Source organism: Salmo salar, chromosome 16, assembly GCF_965601325.2.
Source record: "Salmo salar chromosome 16, fSalSal1, whole genome shotgun sequence".
NCBI classification, from domain to species: domain Eukaryota; kingdom Metazoa; phylum Chordata; class Actinopteri; order Salmoniformes; family Salmonidae; genus Salmo; species Salmo salar.
Genome location: NC_138306.1, coordinates 20,482,294 through 20,499,306, shown reverse-complemented (window position 1 = coordinate 20,499,306; position 17,013 = coordinate 20,482,294). Strand labels below are relative to the sequence as shown.

The 17,013-nt window shown below is 43.7% G+C and overlaps 1 protein-coding gene across 3 annotated transcripts in view; it reads left to right on the top strand.

Annotated features, from left to right (window-relative positions):
* The window catches only part of LOC106573344 (furin), a 170,020-nt gene that overhangs the window by 87,672 nt on the left and 65,335 nt on the right, over window positions 1-17,013 (top strand). For all 3 annotated transcript variants that reach the window (XM_014148311.3, XM_014148313.3, XM_014148315.3), the window contains exons 3-5: window positions 2,249-2,347; window positions 8,649-8,753; window positions 15,601-15,729. In XM_014148311.3, the coding sequence (XP_014003786.1) occupies window positions 2,249-2,347; window positions 8,649-8,753; window positions 15,601-15,729 (333 nt within the window). The remainder of the gene's footprint in view (window positions 1-2,248; window positions 2,348-8,648; window positions 8,754-15,600; window positions 15,730-17,013) is intronic.

Genomic DNA, 17,013 nt, shown 5'->3' with positions numbered 1-17,013 from the left:
TACATTGGTGCAACGACAGTACTTTTTTCGCAAATGCGCTTGTTAAATCAACACCGTTTGTCGAAGTAGGCTGTGATTCAATGAAAATAACAGGCACCGCATCGATCATATGCAACGCAGGACACGTTAGATAAACTAGTAATATCATCAACCATGTGTAGTTAACTAGTGATTTTTATAAGTCTAATGCTAGCTAGCAACTTACCTTTGCTTCTTGCTGCCCTCGCGTTACAGGTAGTCAGCCTGTTAATCCTTGTGGAGTGCAATGTAAGGCAGGTGGTTAGAGCGTTGGACTGGTAACCGAAGGTTGCAAAAACGAATCCCCCCTGAACAAGGCAGTTAACCCCTGTTTCTAGGCTGTCATTGTAAATAAGAATGTGTTCTTAATCTGACTTGCCTAGTTAAATAAAGGTGTAAAAAAAAAATAGGCAAATCGGTGGCCAAAAATACCGATTACCGATTGTTATGGAAACTTGAAATCGGCCCTAATTAATCGGTCGACCTCCAATCTGGACAATAGGAATACCTATGTAAGAACACTGTTCATTGACTACAGCTCAGCCTTCTACACCATAGTACCCTCCAAGGGTCTTGGACTTCCTGATGGGCTGCCCCCAGGTGGTGAAGGTAGGCAACAACACTTCTACTACGCTGATCTTCAACACAAGTGCGACAGAAGGGTTCGTGCTCAGCCCCCTCCTGTACTCCCTGTTCACCTATGACTTTGTGGCCGCGCACAACTCCAACGCCATCATTAAGTTTGCCGATGACATGACGTGGTAGGCCTGATCACCAATGACAATGAGACATCCTATAGGGGGGAGGTCGGTGACCTGACAGTGTGGTGCCAGGACAACAACCTTTACCTCAACATCAGCAAGACAAAGGAGCTGATCGTGGACTACAGGAAACAGAGGGTCGAGAGCTTCAAGTTCCTCGGTGTCCACATCACTAAGGATTAAACATGGTCCACACACCAACCCAGTCGTGAAAAAGGCACAACAACGCCTCTTCCCCCTCATGAGGCCCGTCAAGATTTGGCATGTGCCCTAACATCCTCAAAGTTCTACAGCTGCACCATTTGAGAGCATCTTGACTGGCTGCATCACCGCTTGGTATGGCAACTGTTTGGCATCCGACCGTAGGGCACTACATCACTTGTGCCATCCAGGACCTCTATACTAGCTGGTGTCAGAGGAAGGCCCTAAAAATTGTAGAAGACTCCAGCCACCCAAGTCATAGACTGTTCTCTCTGGTACCGCACGACAAGCGGTACCAATGCACCACGTCTGGAACCAACAGGACCCTGAACAGCTTCTACCCACAAGCCATAAGACTGCTAAATACTTACTAAATAGCTACCAGACTATCTGCATTGACCCCTTTTGCACTAACTCTTTTGACTCATCACATAAGCTGCTGCTACTGCTTATTAGCTATTCTATTGCCTAGTCACGTTACCCCTACGTACCTCATTTACATCGTACCCTTGGACATCGACTAGCTACTGGTACCCCGTGTATATAGCCAAGTTATCGTTACACATTGTGTATTTCTTCCTCGTGTTATTATACAAAAAATGAATAATTTTTTTCCTCTCTGCATTTGGGAAGGGCCAGTAGATAAGCATTTCACTGTTAGTCTACACATTTTACATTTTAGTCACTTTAGTCACTTTTATCCAGAGCAATTATGGTTAAGTGCCTTGCACATCAACAGATTTTTTTTACCTAGTCAGGTCGGGGATTTGAACCACCAACCTTTCTGTTACTGGCCCAACGCTCTTAACCGCTAGGCTATCTGCGCCCAACGACACCTGTTGTTTACGAAGCATGTGACAAATAGAATTTGATTTGATTTGACCAGTGAGCAGTCAGTGAAACAGAACTCTGCAGGGATTTGGTACCACTCAGATATTGCCAGACTGCCAGTAAAGTTGGAGGCCACAGACAGAAGGCACTGTCAGACTGTGTGGAGGACAGAGGAAGGATGTAGTGTACAGAATATGCCTTCCCCTAGCCTTTAAAGCTATTTTATGAGTGAGTGGGATTGTGGACTCTGTCCGCAGGTACCACATTGGGACATTTCTGTGTCACGTGGCGGAGGTGTTGTAATGTATTTGTCTGTCTCTAGCTGTCTGAAAATGTCATGTGTGTGTACATGTTTGCTTTCGTGCTATCGACGTGTTTCTTTGGTTTTCATTGGGACTTGATATCAGTGTCTCAATGTTTTTTTTCTGTGTCTGCAGGTGTTTGGGGATTATTATCACTTCCGTCATCACACCGTAGTGAAGAAATCTCTATCAGGCCACAGGGGAACATATGTCCGACTGCAGAAGGAACCACAGGTATGTTACTGAGTCATAAATATGCAAATGTCCCTCCATACCACACAATAACAGCTGGACCTGTCTGTGTTTGCATTCTCATTTTGTGGCGCGTATTTGATTTTATCCAAATGTTAATGAGAAGAGGAATCCTGACATTGGCCTATCTGTTACACAAGGACGTTCACAGACCCAGAAGTTTGCTTTGTTCAGGCAGCTGGCTGTAACTGTGCTCTCAGATCTCTCAACAGAGAACAAGTATTTTTCACCTCGAAGTCTGCTTGTTCTATTCAAATCCTCCAGCATAATTGTGCATCAAAACTCTATTTTTCAAGTTCAGTTCCTCGAGCATGCTCTCATTCTGCCTTATGCAGTATAGTTACAGGCAGAACTGTATTGTTTGGATCAGTGTTCATTTCGTCAAAAATAACTATGACGAAAACTAATGACAATAATGAGACGAGATGCAATGAAAATGTTTTTGATAACAGTAGCAAATTAGTTTTCATTTTAATTGACAAATGTGACGAGACGAGAATTTCACTTGAGACTAATGGACATTCAATTTGACAGGAAGCTCCTTCTCATCACTTTTTGCCGGTCTGATTGACCTGGTCTGATTGACCTGGTCTGATTGAGCTTATCTGCACGGCTCTCCCACTCAGCTCCCGGGCGGTCACTTCAGTCACTCGTCAATCTTTTGATCTGATGCACAGCCAGGACACAATTGTAACTAACCTAAGCTAGAAACAATCATGTTTACACTCTATTACGTGTAATTTAGTGTGCTGGGGTATTTGGGTAGAGATCAGACCTTTATGTACTACTACTACTGTAATTCTAAAGGGAGTTATCCCTATGCTCATTCAGGAGGAGTCTTATGTTCCAAAAGCCCAAATACAGATGTAGGATCTTAATTTGAGCCATTTTGCTACAGCAGGAAAATAATCCTGCAGCAAAAGGAAATGTGGATTACAATTATTGGAGAAAAAAATGTGTAGGGTTTGATACATGTTTCATTGGGGCAAATCAAGTCTGACTTTTTAAAGTGGAAATTACAAACTTTAGAAGCCTTTCTAAACCTTGAATACACTACAAGTTTGCATTACAAAGGAGTAATTAAAATGAGATCCTACATCTGTATGCACCCTGATGAAAACGCTGGAAGAGCTTGACACAGCCCCAGGCTGTTGTGCCCACGCTGCTTTCGGTACCCGGACAGTGTGTTAGCTTTAACCCCTGACCCCTCCAGTCCTCAGGGCTTCTGGTAAAACTTCCGCTTAGCACAGATGAGTTGTTCCTCCAATTCGGTGCCTTTTGAAAGGAGTCACTTGGTGTAACTTTATCTTCATAAATGACTTTGTCAAAGCAACAAAATAACTAGGGCTTTACAATGATGGTAAAAACTTGGAGAAATGTTGGGGTTAAGTGGATTCAAATCTTCCTAGAATCAGAGGGTGCACGGAGGGACATGTCAAAGTGCTGATTTTTGGCACTTTAGCAAGTCTTTATTTATATTAAAAATGAGGTTTATTGAATTCAATTCTTCATGTGGTCTATACTAAAAGGAACTTCATTTAATATAACAGGCTTTTAAAATTCAATATTGGTGAACAATTTCTACTTAAAATATCAAAGGGTTGGAGCCTCCCGAGTGGCACAGCTAGAGGCGTTACTATAGACCCGGGTTCATTCCCGGGCTGTGCCACAACCGACTGTGGCCGGGAGTCCCATAGGACGACGCACAATTGGCCTAGCGTCGTTTGGGTTAGGGGAGGGTTTGGCCGATTGGGCTTTACTTGGCTCATCGCGCTCTAGCGACTCCTTGTGGCGGGTCGGGTGCCTGCAGGCTGACCCAGGTCGCCAATTGAACGGTGTTTCCTCCGAAACATTGGTGCGGCTGGCTTCGGGGTTAAGCCGGCGGGTGTTAAGGAGCGCGGTTAGGCGGGTCCTGTTTTGGGGGACGCATGATTCCACCTTCGCCTCTCCCGAGCCCATTGGGGAGTTGCAGCAAAATGTGCAAAATTGGGAGAAAGTGTAAAATACAAAAAATATATAACAACAATATCAAGGGTTCTTTTCGTGGAACGACCCAGATATATAATCAGCTTTCATCCCAATTTAGGCCTCTTTACGCTAAACTACTTTGACGACACAAACTAGGTCCAGAAGAGATACTTGTGTAGTTTAAAGAGACGGCTCTAGATTCAAATCTCTCTTTAATATACACTGCTCAAAAAAATAAAGGGAACACTAAAATAACACATCCTAGATCTGAATGAATGAAATAATCTTATTAAATACTTTTATCTTTACATAGTTGAATGTGCTGACAACAAAATTACACAAAAAGAATCAATGGAAATCCAATTTATGGATGGAGGTCTGGATTTGGAGTCACACTCAAAATTAAAGTGGAAAACCACACTACAGGCTGATCCAACTTTGATGTAATGTCCTTAAAACAAGTCAAAATGAGGCTCAGTAGTGTGTGTGTGGCCTCCACGTGCCTGTATGACCTCCCTACAACCCCTGGGCATGCTCCTGATGAGGTGGCGGATGGTCTCCTGAGGGATCTCCTCCCAGACCTGGACTAAAGCATCCGCCAACTCCTGGACAGTCTGTGGTGTTGGTGGATGGAGCGAGACATGATGTGCCAGATGTGCTCAATTGGATTCAGGTCTAGGGAACGGGCGGGCCAGTCCATAGCATCAATGCCTTCCTCTTGCAGGAACTGCTGACACACTCCAGCCACATGAGGTCTAGCATTGTCTTGCATTAGGAGGAACCCAGGGCCAACCGCACCAGCATATGGTCTCACAAGGGGTCTGAGGATCTCATCTCGGTACCTAATGGCAGTCAGGCTACCTCTGGTGAGCACATGGAGGGCTGTGCGGCCCCCCAAAGAAATGTCAGCCCACACCATGACTGACCCACCGCCAAACCGGTCATGCTGGAGGATGTTGCAGGCAGCAGAACGTTCTCCACGGCGTCTCCAGACTGTCACGTCTGTCACGTGCTCAGTGTGAACCTGCTTTCATCTGTGAAGAGCACAGGGCGCCAGTGGCGAATTTGCCAATCTTGGTGTTCTCTGGCAAATGCCAAACGTCCTGCACGGTGTTGGGCTGTAAGCACAACCCCCACCTGTGGACGTTGGGCCCTCATACCACCCTCATGGAGTCTGTTTCTGACCGTTTGAGCAGACACATGCACATTTGTGGCCTGATGGAGGTCATTTTGCAGGGCTCTGGCAGTGCTCCTCCTGCTCCTCCTTGTACAAAGGCGGAGGTAGCGGTCCTGCTGCTGGGTTGTTGCCCTCCTACGGCCTCCTTCACGACTCCTGATGTACTGGCCTGTCTCCTGGTAGCGCCTCCATGCTCTGGACACTACGCTGACAGACACAGCAAACCTTCTTGCCACAACTCGCATTGATGTGCCATCCTGGATGAGCTGCACTACCTGAGCCACTTGTGTGGGTTGTAGACTCCGTCTCATGCTACCACTAGAGTGAAAGCACCGCCAGCATTCAAAAGTGACCAAAACATCAGCCAGGAAGCATAGGAACTGAGAAGTGGTCTGTGGTCCCCACCTGCAGAACCACTCCTTTATTGGGGGTGTCTTGCTAATTGCCTATAATTTCCACCTGTTGTCTATTCCATTTGCACAACAGCATGTGAAATTTATTGTCAATCAGTTTTGCTTCCTAAGTGGACAGTTTGATTTCACAGAAGTGTGATTGACTTGGAGTTACATTGTGTTGTTTAAGTGTTCCCTTTATTTTTTTGAGCAGTATATGTCTCCCACACTACATCTGGAGGTACGGCGGTAGTGTGGGAGACATATACACCACATACCCCCCTTTGAATGGTTCAGTGTTAAGACAACGGTTCTCCCACACCACGTCCCTGTAATAATTACCCTATTTACCTTAATACCTCTAGACAGCATTTTTGCTCTGTTAGCCAAATTGAAAATTAAAGGCTTTTAAAATATCCACACATTTGTGAATCATTGCATTAATCAAGTGTGCGACACTATGCACAATATGGTTTAGATGAGAAGCTCATGTATAGTTTGAATTGCTATCCTTATTTGGGTTGTCTGTCTACTATGGAATTTACGGTATGCTAATAGCTGCACCCACACATGAAGCAGGAATGTGGCTTTGGCCACACAACATCCAAGGCTAGTGTAAACAGAAAAATAGAACATCTGATGTTGAAGAGATAGATATCACTAGATATATTTTACTACATAGGGCAACTTTGTCACACACTAGTTCCCCCCCAGGCTGCAGATGAAAAGGCTTCAGGCTGGGGAACAGCTTGTCCAGGGTAACCTCATTCTAACAGAGCCTGCCCAAGGCGAGGCCAGGGGCACTCTGTCAGACAGCGACCACAACAGTAGAGTTGCCAATACACTTAAGAGAAGGTCAAATGTGTGTGGGTGAATGCACACCTGTTCTGAATAAAACACATTCATTGTGTTGGCTTTGTGTGTGTTTTCCCCAAGATGGATGTACAAAATAGGGTTTCATCTGAATATTAATGCACTCAATGTCTTTGCTGAACATGGAATAATACAGAGGAGGGATAACGCTCTCTCTATATGTTCGTGACTGTATAATGTAAGGATTAAGGTTTAGGCAAATAATGCATGTAAAACTTCAGCTCATCTCCTCTGAGTAATACTAGACCTGTCTCTCCCATTCATCACATTGTCTTGTGTCTTGTACATACTGCTTATGTACATACTGCTTATGTACATCTGCTTTGAATAATCACAGAGTCCCATAACCCCTGCCATTAACCCGGAGACTGTCATTTGGGATGAGCATTTGAAATGATTTAAATATTGGAATATGGAGACTTGCTCGCACGAGAGAGCGAGTCGGTGCGCAGCTTCAGCAGAAGGGGGAGGGGCAAGATAGGAGCAGGGGCCTGTGTTCGTCACAGTCTGTGTGTGGCACAGAGTAAGAAAGAGAGAGAAAGTAGCGAATCTGACTTGTTGCTGCCATAGGCTATCTTTCATACCATCTGTTAGTGCCTGTATGGACTGCATCAAATGGTTGTACAGAAGCTAGCTAGCTACAGTAGCAAGACTAATTGAAGCTATTTAGCGGCATCATTGTCTTCATATGAACTCCATTCATATGATCATTGTAGCCTACTCCTTCTCATTTAGCCAACTTAATTCCTTCATTTTAATTCAATTTGAATTACAAATCTCCCTCTTCACGTGCCACACATGGAGCCTCTGACTGTAACGCCGCTTCTTTGATTGACTGACATTAACAACAAGCTACGAGTGTGGAGTGTAATCATAAAAACTATCATACAACTATTGTTTTGTAAACATTTTGAATAGAATGGTCTATCCATGTAGGCTATGGTAGCGATGTCACATTTGTATTGAATTACAAAGCCTTTAAAAAATATGTATTTGAATAACCGTGCCCATCCCTATTTATAATCTCCTCCTCTCTCTTTTCCTCTACTCTACTCTCTCTGTGAGGGGCAGAAGGAATCGATATGTTTCAGGGCCTCACCGTTACTTATTGCATACTTAGGAGGGGATATTTGCAGGCCCTACTCTCTCTCGCTCTCTCTCTCTCTCTCTCTCTCTCTCTCTCTCTCTCTCTCTCTCTCTCTGTGGAGTTTGTCTGTAGATGTCACACACACACACACACACAGTGCAGTGATTCTGTAGGCTGTGGCAGTGGCCTGATGGTTTATGTATCTCCTCTCTCCATAAGCCAGACACAGTGTCTAGCAGCCCAGCATTAGATTTGCATTTGTTTGACTGTAGTTAGCTTCATGTCTTTTTTTCAAGAAGATCATTTATTGGGCTAGACACTATGACTAGACAGACACTAGACAGACACTACCCATTGGACCGTGTATATCGAGCAGAAAGATCTGGCACATGTGCCTACAGCAGGGTGATGAAACACACATACACACAACGTCTCAGCAGATTAATGAGATTTGTCTCCTAACTCTCACTTTAGATGTTACTAAACTAACCCCGCTGGGCGGTTTGTAAAGTCTGTATGTGGCTGTAGGACCTAACCATTTGAGTGTTGACGGCCACATGAAAGCCAACGTGGGAGGCAGACTGTGGATAGTTGTCTCTCATGTCATGGTTGTTTAATTACCAGAGCTAATTGGTGTGTGTGTGTGTGTGTGTGTGTGTGTGTGTGTGTGTGTGTGTGTGTGTGTGTGTGTGTGTGTGTGTGTGTGTGTGTGTCGTGTGTGTGTGTGTGTGTGTGTGTGTGTGTGTGTGTGTGTGTGTGTGTGTGTGTGTGTGTGTTCCTCTCTAGGTGCGTTGGGTGGAGCAGCAGGTGTCGAGGCGGAGGAAAAAGAGGGATGACTACAACGAACCATCCGACCCCAAATTCCCCCAGCAGTGGTACCTGGTGAGCAAGGTAGTAATAATAATAATTATTCATTTATTTTATATAAAACGTCAGATCCCCCATAACACTGTCCCCTCTATACTGTACCGAAGCCAGGAGTTCTCCCTTATGTTCAACACATTGGACAGTTTTAATTAGAACCTCTTTAACACCCCTTTTGATATTATCTAAAATGTATAAGACAGCAACATAAATACATGTAGTGATATAGGGATTATGCCAAGGCAGCTGTGTTAAATGCCTCAAGGAAAACAAGATCTAATCAAATGAGCTAATTGAATAGCTGTCTCCAGGCATTTAGAGTACCCGTCGGGAAATGATAGAAATGCACTTTACTGCTGTTTACCCCGTTCACACCTTCAGACCAAAGAAACCTGCTGCCGTACAGAAAGGGCAGGATGTTCAGAGTATTTCAGTGAGAAACCGACTTTGTTTCCCCCCAGTCTGTAAGTCTCTTGATAGTAGGCTGAAACAGCTGGATATGCTGCCTTCTGAGAGCACTCATCACCTGGGTATCGTTTATCAAACAATGTCCAAAAAGTTCTAAAGCGCACTTTGTTTACTTCAACTGTCAAGGCCCAAGTTTATTTGCCATGTGTAATGAATAGTTGATGACAATGACTACAGGGAAATAATACATTGTCTGCAGGCAGCACTGGAAGGACAAACACTGTAAGGACAGTTTGCCAAAGTTGAAAGCAGGACTGTGACTCTGTTATCAACCGGTTGTCATTCGTCAATATAAATGTCACCAAATGCTCCTCAGTTTCATCTGTTTGAAAGGCTCCAGGTCAGAGCTAATGAAACAGAAGGCCATGATGAAACCTGTAGCACTGTTGCTTTCAGAAAGAGACAATGTCCATCCTCCTTCTCTCATTTTCTCCTTCTCATAGGCTCAGGGATGCTTTGAATTCCCCTTATCCTCCTCCTCATTTTCTGAACTAAGCCATGTGGTGGTGTGAATGGATTCATTCCAGCATTGACTGGGCCAGACATAAATCACCTGTGAATGGAAGGCTGTGAAACTACCTCTGTCATTCAGCATTACTGCTCTAATCGGCTGAAGGCTCTGAGCCTGTTCTGCTGTTTGTTTGAGGCTGTTCCACCGTTCCTCTGAAGCCAAACACTGGAGGATTGTTTAATGAGGTTTGCATGGGATGAATGCAGATGTTATAGGGTGATATTGCATACAAGCCTTTTGGACAGTGTATACTAACCTTTTATTTGTCCTGTGAGTATTTCCTCGTGGAATACAGGGTTTGCACATAGTAGGTACTGCCATAGACTGTTCAAATTTGCTTCCTCATAGGCTATATAAATAAGACGACGTTATACTGTATGCCTCAAGGATTACACTAGCAGGAACTAACTGCCTTACTCTGTGTAGTCCCTTAGAACATGTCAGCAGCACAGTGGCTTCCCTGGGGCTAAAGGCCCTGACAATGCGTTGGCCCAGCAGGATGCTTGCCTTGTTAGGAGAAAATCAGCAGGGAGGTTTGGGAGGTGGAAAAAGGACCCCTAGGGGGAAGCATATTTTTTCACTCTGTTTTTCTCTCTGCCTCCTTCCTTCTTTCACTTTCTCTTTTTATATATTTTTGTCTTCACTCTATCTCCTACATTTCACTCTTTATCTGTCACTTCCTACACATTCTCCTCTATCTCGCTTCCCCCTCCTGCATTTCTCCCTGCTGGTTAGAGTGGAGCTCTGTTTTTATAATTCCCCTGTGAGTAAGGCAAATGCTCTCACCAGGATCTCTCACTTATTGATATTTCCAGCTGCAGGCCTGCTTTCTCTGACAGGGAAATTATAGTCAGCCCCTGCTCTGTTCAGCATAACCCCGCCAAAGAGGCTTCCCAGTGACACAGTGTGTGTCAGACCCGGCGCCAGCATAAAGTGACTAAGGGGGCAGTTGAAATTGGGGGGGGGGGGGGGGGGGTTCTTGCATTGGAATTATATTGAATTTTGCTTATATAAAACACGTTATACCACAATTAACAAAGTTCAAATGCTGAGACTCCGAGATCATTGAGTGCTTTTGAAATCTCTGCTGCACTGTATCAGCACAATGGACAGCGCCCTACAGCTAGGCCGTTTTGGTAATGAATATAGGCTACAATATAGCTAGGCTGTTTGTAATAGGTGAATTACCCTATGTGAATGCAGCCGTACACACAGCTGTCTTACCTAAATAATGCAAACTAAATGCTGAAAGTATTAGCCTAGTTATTCATGCATGCAAACAAAAATACTGAATAGCAGTCTGGCTTAGAATACTGACAACTGCAAATGTCAACGAATGCAAACAGAACAAAACAGAAATACCAAGTAATAGATCTAGTAAACAAAATATCTGAGCGAAAAAGGCATGACACAATCATTATTTAGGCTACTTACCTTAACAGAAAACAAATGCAGTAAACAAAAGGTGAATGGAGATCCAAATAACCAAAACATGTCCTACAGCCTACTACAGTGAGATGCAGCCATGTACTGTTTCCTTGACAAATAAATAGGCCTATACAGGCTGCTTCAAACATGGAAAATCATGCCGCTCGCTCTTGAGTTTAGCAACGCGTTGTGATATGGCACAATACACTTCTGTGAATCAAATTTGACCCACGTAATCAATTAAGCAATGCCAGTCTACCATAAACATGTTTCGAATACGTACAGTTCCATTTACAGCAACAAAAACCAAGAAATCCATAATAGCACCTGCAGTAACAGAGTATTCCAGACACTCTCGTCCTATGAACCAGTTGCTATTAAATGAACGTTTTTGGACAGAAAGACTGCGGCTGGGGTAGGATTCTAGGCTAACCTGAGCTGGCTCCTCTGTTCCAAGATCATCAGAAATAGTCGGAGATGGAAACTGCTGTGGAGCCATTATCCTGGCGGAACTTGTGGCGGCGTGGGTAGGCTCTGCACATGGAGCTAGCTGGAGCTCGGCAGCATCATCGCTGCTGGGCTTAGCGGCAGCCTCGGTGGTATGATGCTGCTGCTGCTCATCGTTCTCCTTCTCCTTTGTTTGGGTACTTTGGCAAAGGCAATTTCTGATATCCATTGTGGCAGATTAGCTGGTTCAAGCTGGCTAAATAGGCCAAGGCTAATAACACTAACACGTTTTACAGCTAGCTAGCTAAGAGTGAAGCAGCTTCAATGGTAAACTTGACCCCACCCTTATCAATCAAAATCAAATATTACAGGTGGTGGCATATCACGTTATTCAGCTACCGCAGAGATGAGAAGTGAGAAGTGTTTTTTTCCCGCTTTTTGTAGAAACCCAAAGGAGTCATACATAACCGGCCAGTGGCTTTCCATATCCCCCCAATACACACCGCGGCGCGCTCTGTCCACTGTGCTGATTTTTTTTTGTGCCGACCTGTCACTCAATTAGGACTGTCCCCGACTAAAATAAATCTTGGCCGACCAGGAGTCAATTGGTAGAAATTTTAAAACATGTATTTTGCCATATATTGACAAATCATATGTGTTTTAATCAAATCAGCCATATTCACTGAGCTTGTCTGATGCTTTAAGCAAACAGTTTGATTAAATAATTAAGACACCCAAATGACTAGAGGGAGTCCGACCAGCAATTGATTCGATTTTTATTTAACTAGGCAAGCCAGTTAAGAACAAATTATTATTTACAATGACGGCCTACCGGGGAACAGTGGGTTAACTGCCTTGTTCAGGGGCAGAACAACAGATTTTTACCTTGTCAGCTTGGGTATTTGATCCAGCAACCTTTCGGTTACTCTAACCACTAGGCTACCTGCCGCCCCTGATTGTGCCGGGCCAGGCTCAGACTTGCTGCGTTGTGTAAAAAAACAACAAAAAAACAGCGAGTGACTGTGTGACTAGCACCCGTTGTGTCAGTCTCCTTCCTGCTGCAGCGACCACCACAGAACGTCAAAGTGTTTATCGAGCTGTACTTGTTGCTGAAACTGCAACATAATTGCAGTCATTTCTGACTGAAAAGTTCTGTTACCAAAACCCCTAATTTGTTTAGGAAAAACATTCCCTTTTATCCTCAACCCTTGCTCTCTTTACGTGACATGTATGCATCGCATGCATGCGACCAAAGACCTATTTGTACGGGACTAGTATTACTAGAGAACGTTGCTTATGTAATTATTACTTTGTTTTTCCAGAGGACGATTCGGTTAGTTTTTTCCAAACTGTCCCCTGTAATTCGTAGTTTTGTTCAATAAATTGACAGTTATGACGAAAGCCTGGAGGTTTTTATTCTAGGTGTGAAGATACCGTATTTGTCATTGCCGTCAACTGGTCCAACCCCTGAAATACATGAAAAACAAAAAGATGTACAACATTAAAGAAGAGCCAACAGAGTGGTAGTTCAACAGGAAAAAGAGTTGGGCAACACTGACCTAAAATGCTCCAACTAGCACATGTTGCTTGTAAGAGTGCTACTCTTGCAACACAGCAGCCTCTGGCACTCCAGAACGGCCTGGAGAGGAGGGTCAGGTTAAAGGTGTTTATCCTGTCACTAGAGAATGCAGCCTGAGGTCCCAACACACTGAAGGCCCCCAGAATCTCCAGGTGTTGGAACCTCTGGTCTAGGCTGTCCTGGAGGCCAACAAGATATGAATCCATTACCTAATTACAGCACGAAACAGAAAATAACTGATTAATAGCTGTTTATTTTAGTTTATCCAACGCACATGATGTAACATTGGTTTCATCACAGCATTTGAAAACAAATGTTTTTACCTCCTCTCTGAACCCAGAACTGCTCCCTGGTCTTGGTCTTCTCCACCTGGCCTCTCCCTCCCTCTCTACCTTGATGTTGAATGTGCCCAAACCCATTGGGTCATCGAGGTCCTGGTGGAGTTGGCTCAGAAATAAACGCATAATGCTGTACACTAGTACAGACTAAATATGCACCATTTTTTTTAGCCCTTAGCCTAATTAAAGGAAAGTTGACTAACCATGTGGCGTATTATATAGCCACGGCTTCAGTCTGTCAATTTTAAGCCACTTTGGGTCCCATCCGGATTGCCGGTGGTGCACACTTGGCCTTACTCCTCTCTCCTCCTCCTCTCCTCTCCTTAATTATTCAGACCCTTTGCTATGAGACTTGAAATTGAGCTCAGGTGCATCCTGTTTCCATTGATCTTTTTCTACAACTTGATTGGAGTCCACCTGTGGTAAATTCAATTGATTGGACATTATTTGGAAAGGCACACACCTGTCTATATGAGGTCCCACAGATGACAGTGTATGTCAGAGCAAAAACCAAGCCATGAGGTTGAAGGAATTGTCCATGGAAACCCGAGACAGGATTGTGTCGAGGCACAGATCTGGTGAAGGGTACCAAAATATTTCTGCAGCATTGAAGGTCCCCAAGAACACAGTGGTCTTCATCATTCTTAAATGGAAGAAGTTTGGAACCACCAAGAAACTTCCAGAACGACAACCATCTCTGCAGCACTCCACCAATCAGGCCTTTATGGTAGAGTGGCCAGATGGAACTCACTAAAGTAAAAGGCTCATGACAGCCCGCTTGGAGTTAGCCAAAAGGCACCCAAAGGACTCTCAGACCATGAGAAAGAAGATTCTCTGGTCTGATGAAGCTAAGATTGAATTCTTTGGCCTGAATGCCAAGCGTCACGTCTGGAAGAAACCTGACATAATCCCTACGGTGAAGCATGTTGGTGGCAGCATCATACCGTGGGGATGTTTTTCAGCGGCAGGGACCAGGAAACTAGTCAGGATCAAGGGAAAGATGAACGGAGCAAAGTACACAGAGATCCTTGATGAAAACCTGCTCCAGAGTGCTCAGGACCTCAGACTGGGGCGAAGATTCAACTTCCAACAGGACAACGACCCTAAGCACACAACGCAGGAGTGGCTTCAGGACAAGTATCTGAGTGTCCTTGAGTGGCCCAGCCAGAGCCTGAACTCGATCGAACATCTCTGGAGAGACCTGAAAGTATCTGTGCAGCGACGCTCCCCATCCAACCTGACAGAGCTTGAGGGGATCTGCAGAGAAGAATGGAGAAACTCCCCAAATACAGGTGTGCCAAGCTTGTAGCGTCATACCCAAGAAGAGACTGTAATCGTTGCCAAAGGTGCTTTCTTTAAAGTACTGACTAAAGGGTCCAAATACTTATGTAAATGTAATATTTTATGTTTTTATTTTTAATAAATTTGCGAACAGTTCTTCAAAAAAACTGTTTTTGCTTTGTCACAATCGTGTATTTTGTGTAGATTGAGGAGGGGGGGAAAAAACGATGTAATCCATTCTAGAATAAGGCTGTAATGTGAAAAAAGTCAAAGGGTCTGGAAACTTTCCGAATACACTGTACATGCTGTGTTTAATTTTGGAACGTTGACCTGCCTACGTACTGTAGATCGCAAGCCCATAGTAAGTCAATAGGGCTAACTGGTTAGCTAATAGTACTGTTAGCTAGCCAGATGGCCACAAGGAATTGTTAGCCTAGCTACCAATGAATAATTGATATCTATCTTGCATAATATTAGTTTTAAGTCATTTTAGCCTGTTTAACTAGCTGGCTAGCTAGATTATTACGATTCACATATATAACTGATAATTATGAAGTAAAAAGTTTGCTTTGTGTATGTGCTTGGAAGAAGGTTCCGTGAATTGGGAGCTGAAGTGTGAGGTAATACAGTAGGGGGAGTGTGAGTCCTTTTCAAATCTATTGTTTTACGCATTCTCCACACTCGTCCTCACAAGAACGTACTCGAGAGAACGTGGTCGGAGCATGAGAGTGTGGAGCACGGTGGTATACATATTGAGAAACACCCTGTGTCTTTGTGATAGCAATGGCTTCATGAATGCTTGTTCTTCTGTGTTCTCTCCAGTCCAACCCCAGCGAAGCAGACCTGAATGCCAGGGGAGCATGGTCCCAGGGGTACACCGGGAGAGGAGTGGTGGTCACGATCCTGGATGACGGCATAGAGAAAGACCACCCAGACCTTGCCTCCAACTACGTGAGTACTGCAACCACAACCTGCGCTGTCTCGATAGATGGAAGAAGTACGTTATGAATCGCCTATTCATTTTTGAGGGGAGCTCATATTACATTCTTTCTACCTTCTGAAAATACCTCTTATATTTTGTGACAACTGATGCATCTTCTCCATCAGTGTCGAACTAAACATGTAACTGTCATTGATCTACAAGTCATTTTGCATGCTGAACAACCCCAGATAATATCAGTAGCCTAGTCAAACGGTGCACTGTGCCCAGTTTTGTGGGCTGACAACAAATCTTTCACATCTGATCTTTTACATCTTCAGGGCACTTTCAGCATTCAAATGTAAAAACCGCTTGCGCTATATTAGGCTTTATTAGTTGAGTGACAACCTATGTACAGTGCATTCGGAAAGTATTCAGACACCTTGACTTTATCCACATTTTGTTACGTTACAGCCGTATTCTAAAATTGATTACATTTTTTTTAAAGTGGGGGACTCCAATCAAGTTGTAGAAACATCTTAAGGATGATCAATGGAAACAGGATGCCGCTGAGCTCAATTTCGAGTCTCATAGCAAAGGGTCTGAATACTTATGTGAATGTAATATTTCAGTTTTGTATTTTTTATACATTTGCATACATTTCTAAAAACCTGTTTTTGCTTTGTCATTGTGGGGTATTGTGTAGATTGATGAGGAGAAAAAAAACGGTTTAATCCATTTTAGAATAATGCTGTAATGTAACAAAATGTGGAAGAAGTGGAGGGGTCTCGATACTTTCCAAATGCACTGTAATTTGCAAGGTTATTGTTATCAATGCGCTGTTGAACATTGTGTTTTACCGGAGACACTCTTATCTGACTTTACCTGCTGAACAGGGCTTACAATAGATTTTATTTTGATTGTTCAGGTTCTCCGTCTGCAATGGTTTAGGTAATTTCGCTTTAAACAATCAGTGTATTTGGTCATTTTTAGATATAAAGGCAGTGGTGTAAAAATAATGAAGTGAAAATACTTATGTTTTTTTAGGGTATCTTTACTTTACTATTTATATTTTTGAGTACGTTTTACTCCACTACATTCCTAAAGAAAATATGTACTTTTTACTCCCATCAATTTTCCTTAGCACCAAAAAGTACTACAGAATTATGGTCCAATTCATGCAGCTATCACTATAACGTATTGTCATCCCTACTGCCTTTGATCTGGTGGACTCACTAAACACAAATACTGCATTTGTAAATGATGTCTAAGTGCTGGAGTGTGCCCCTGTCTGTCTGTAAAAAACAAGCAAACAA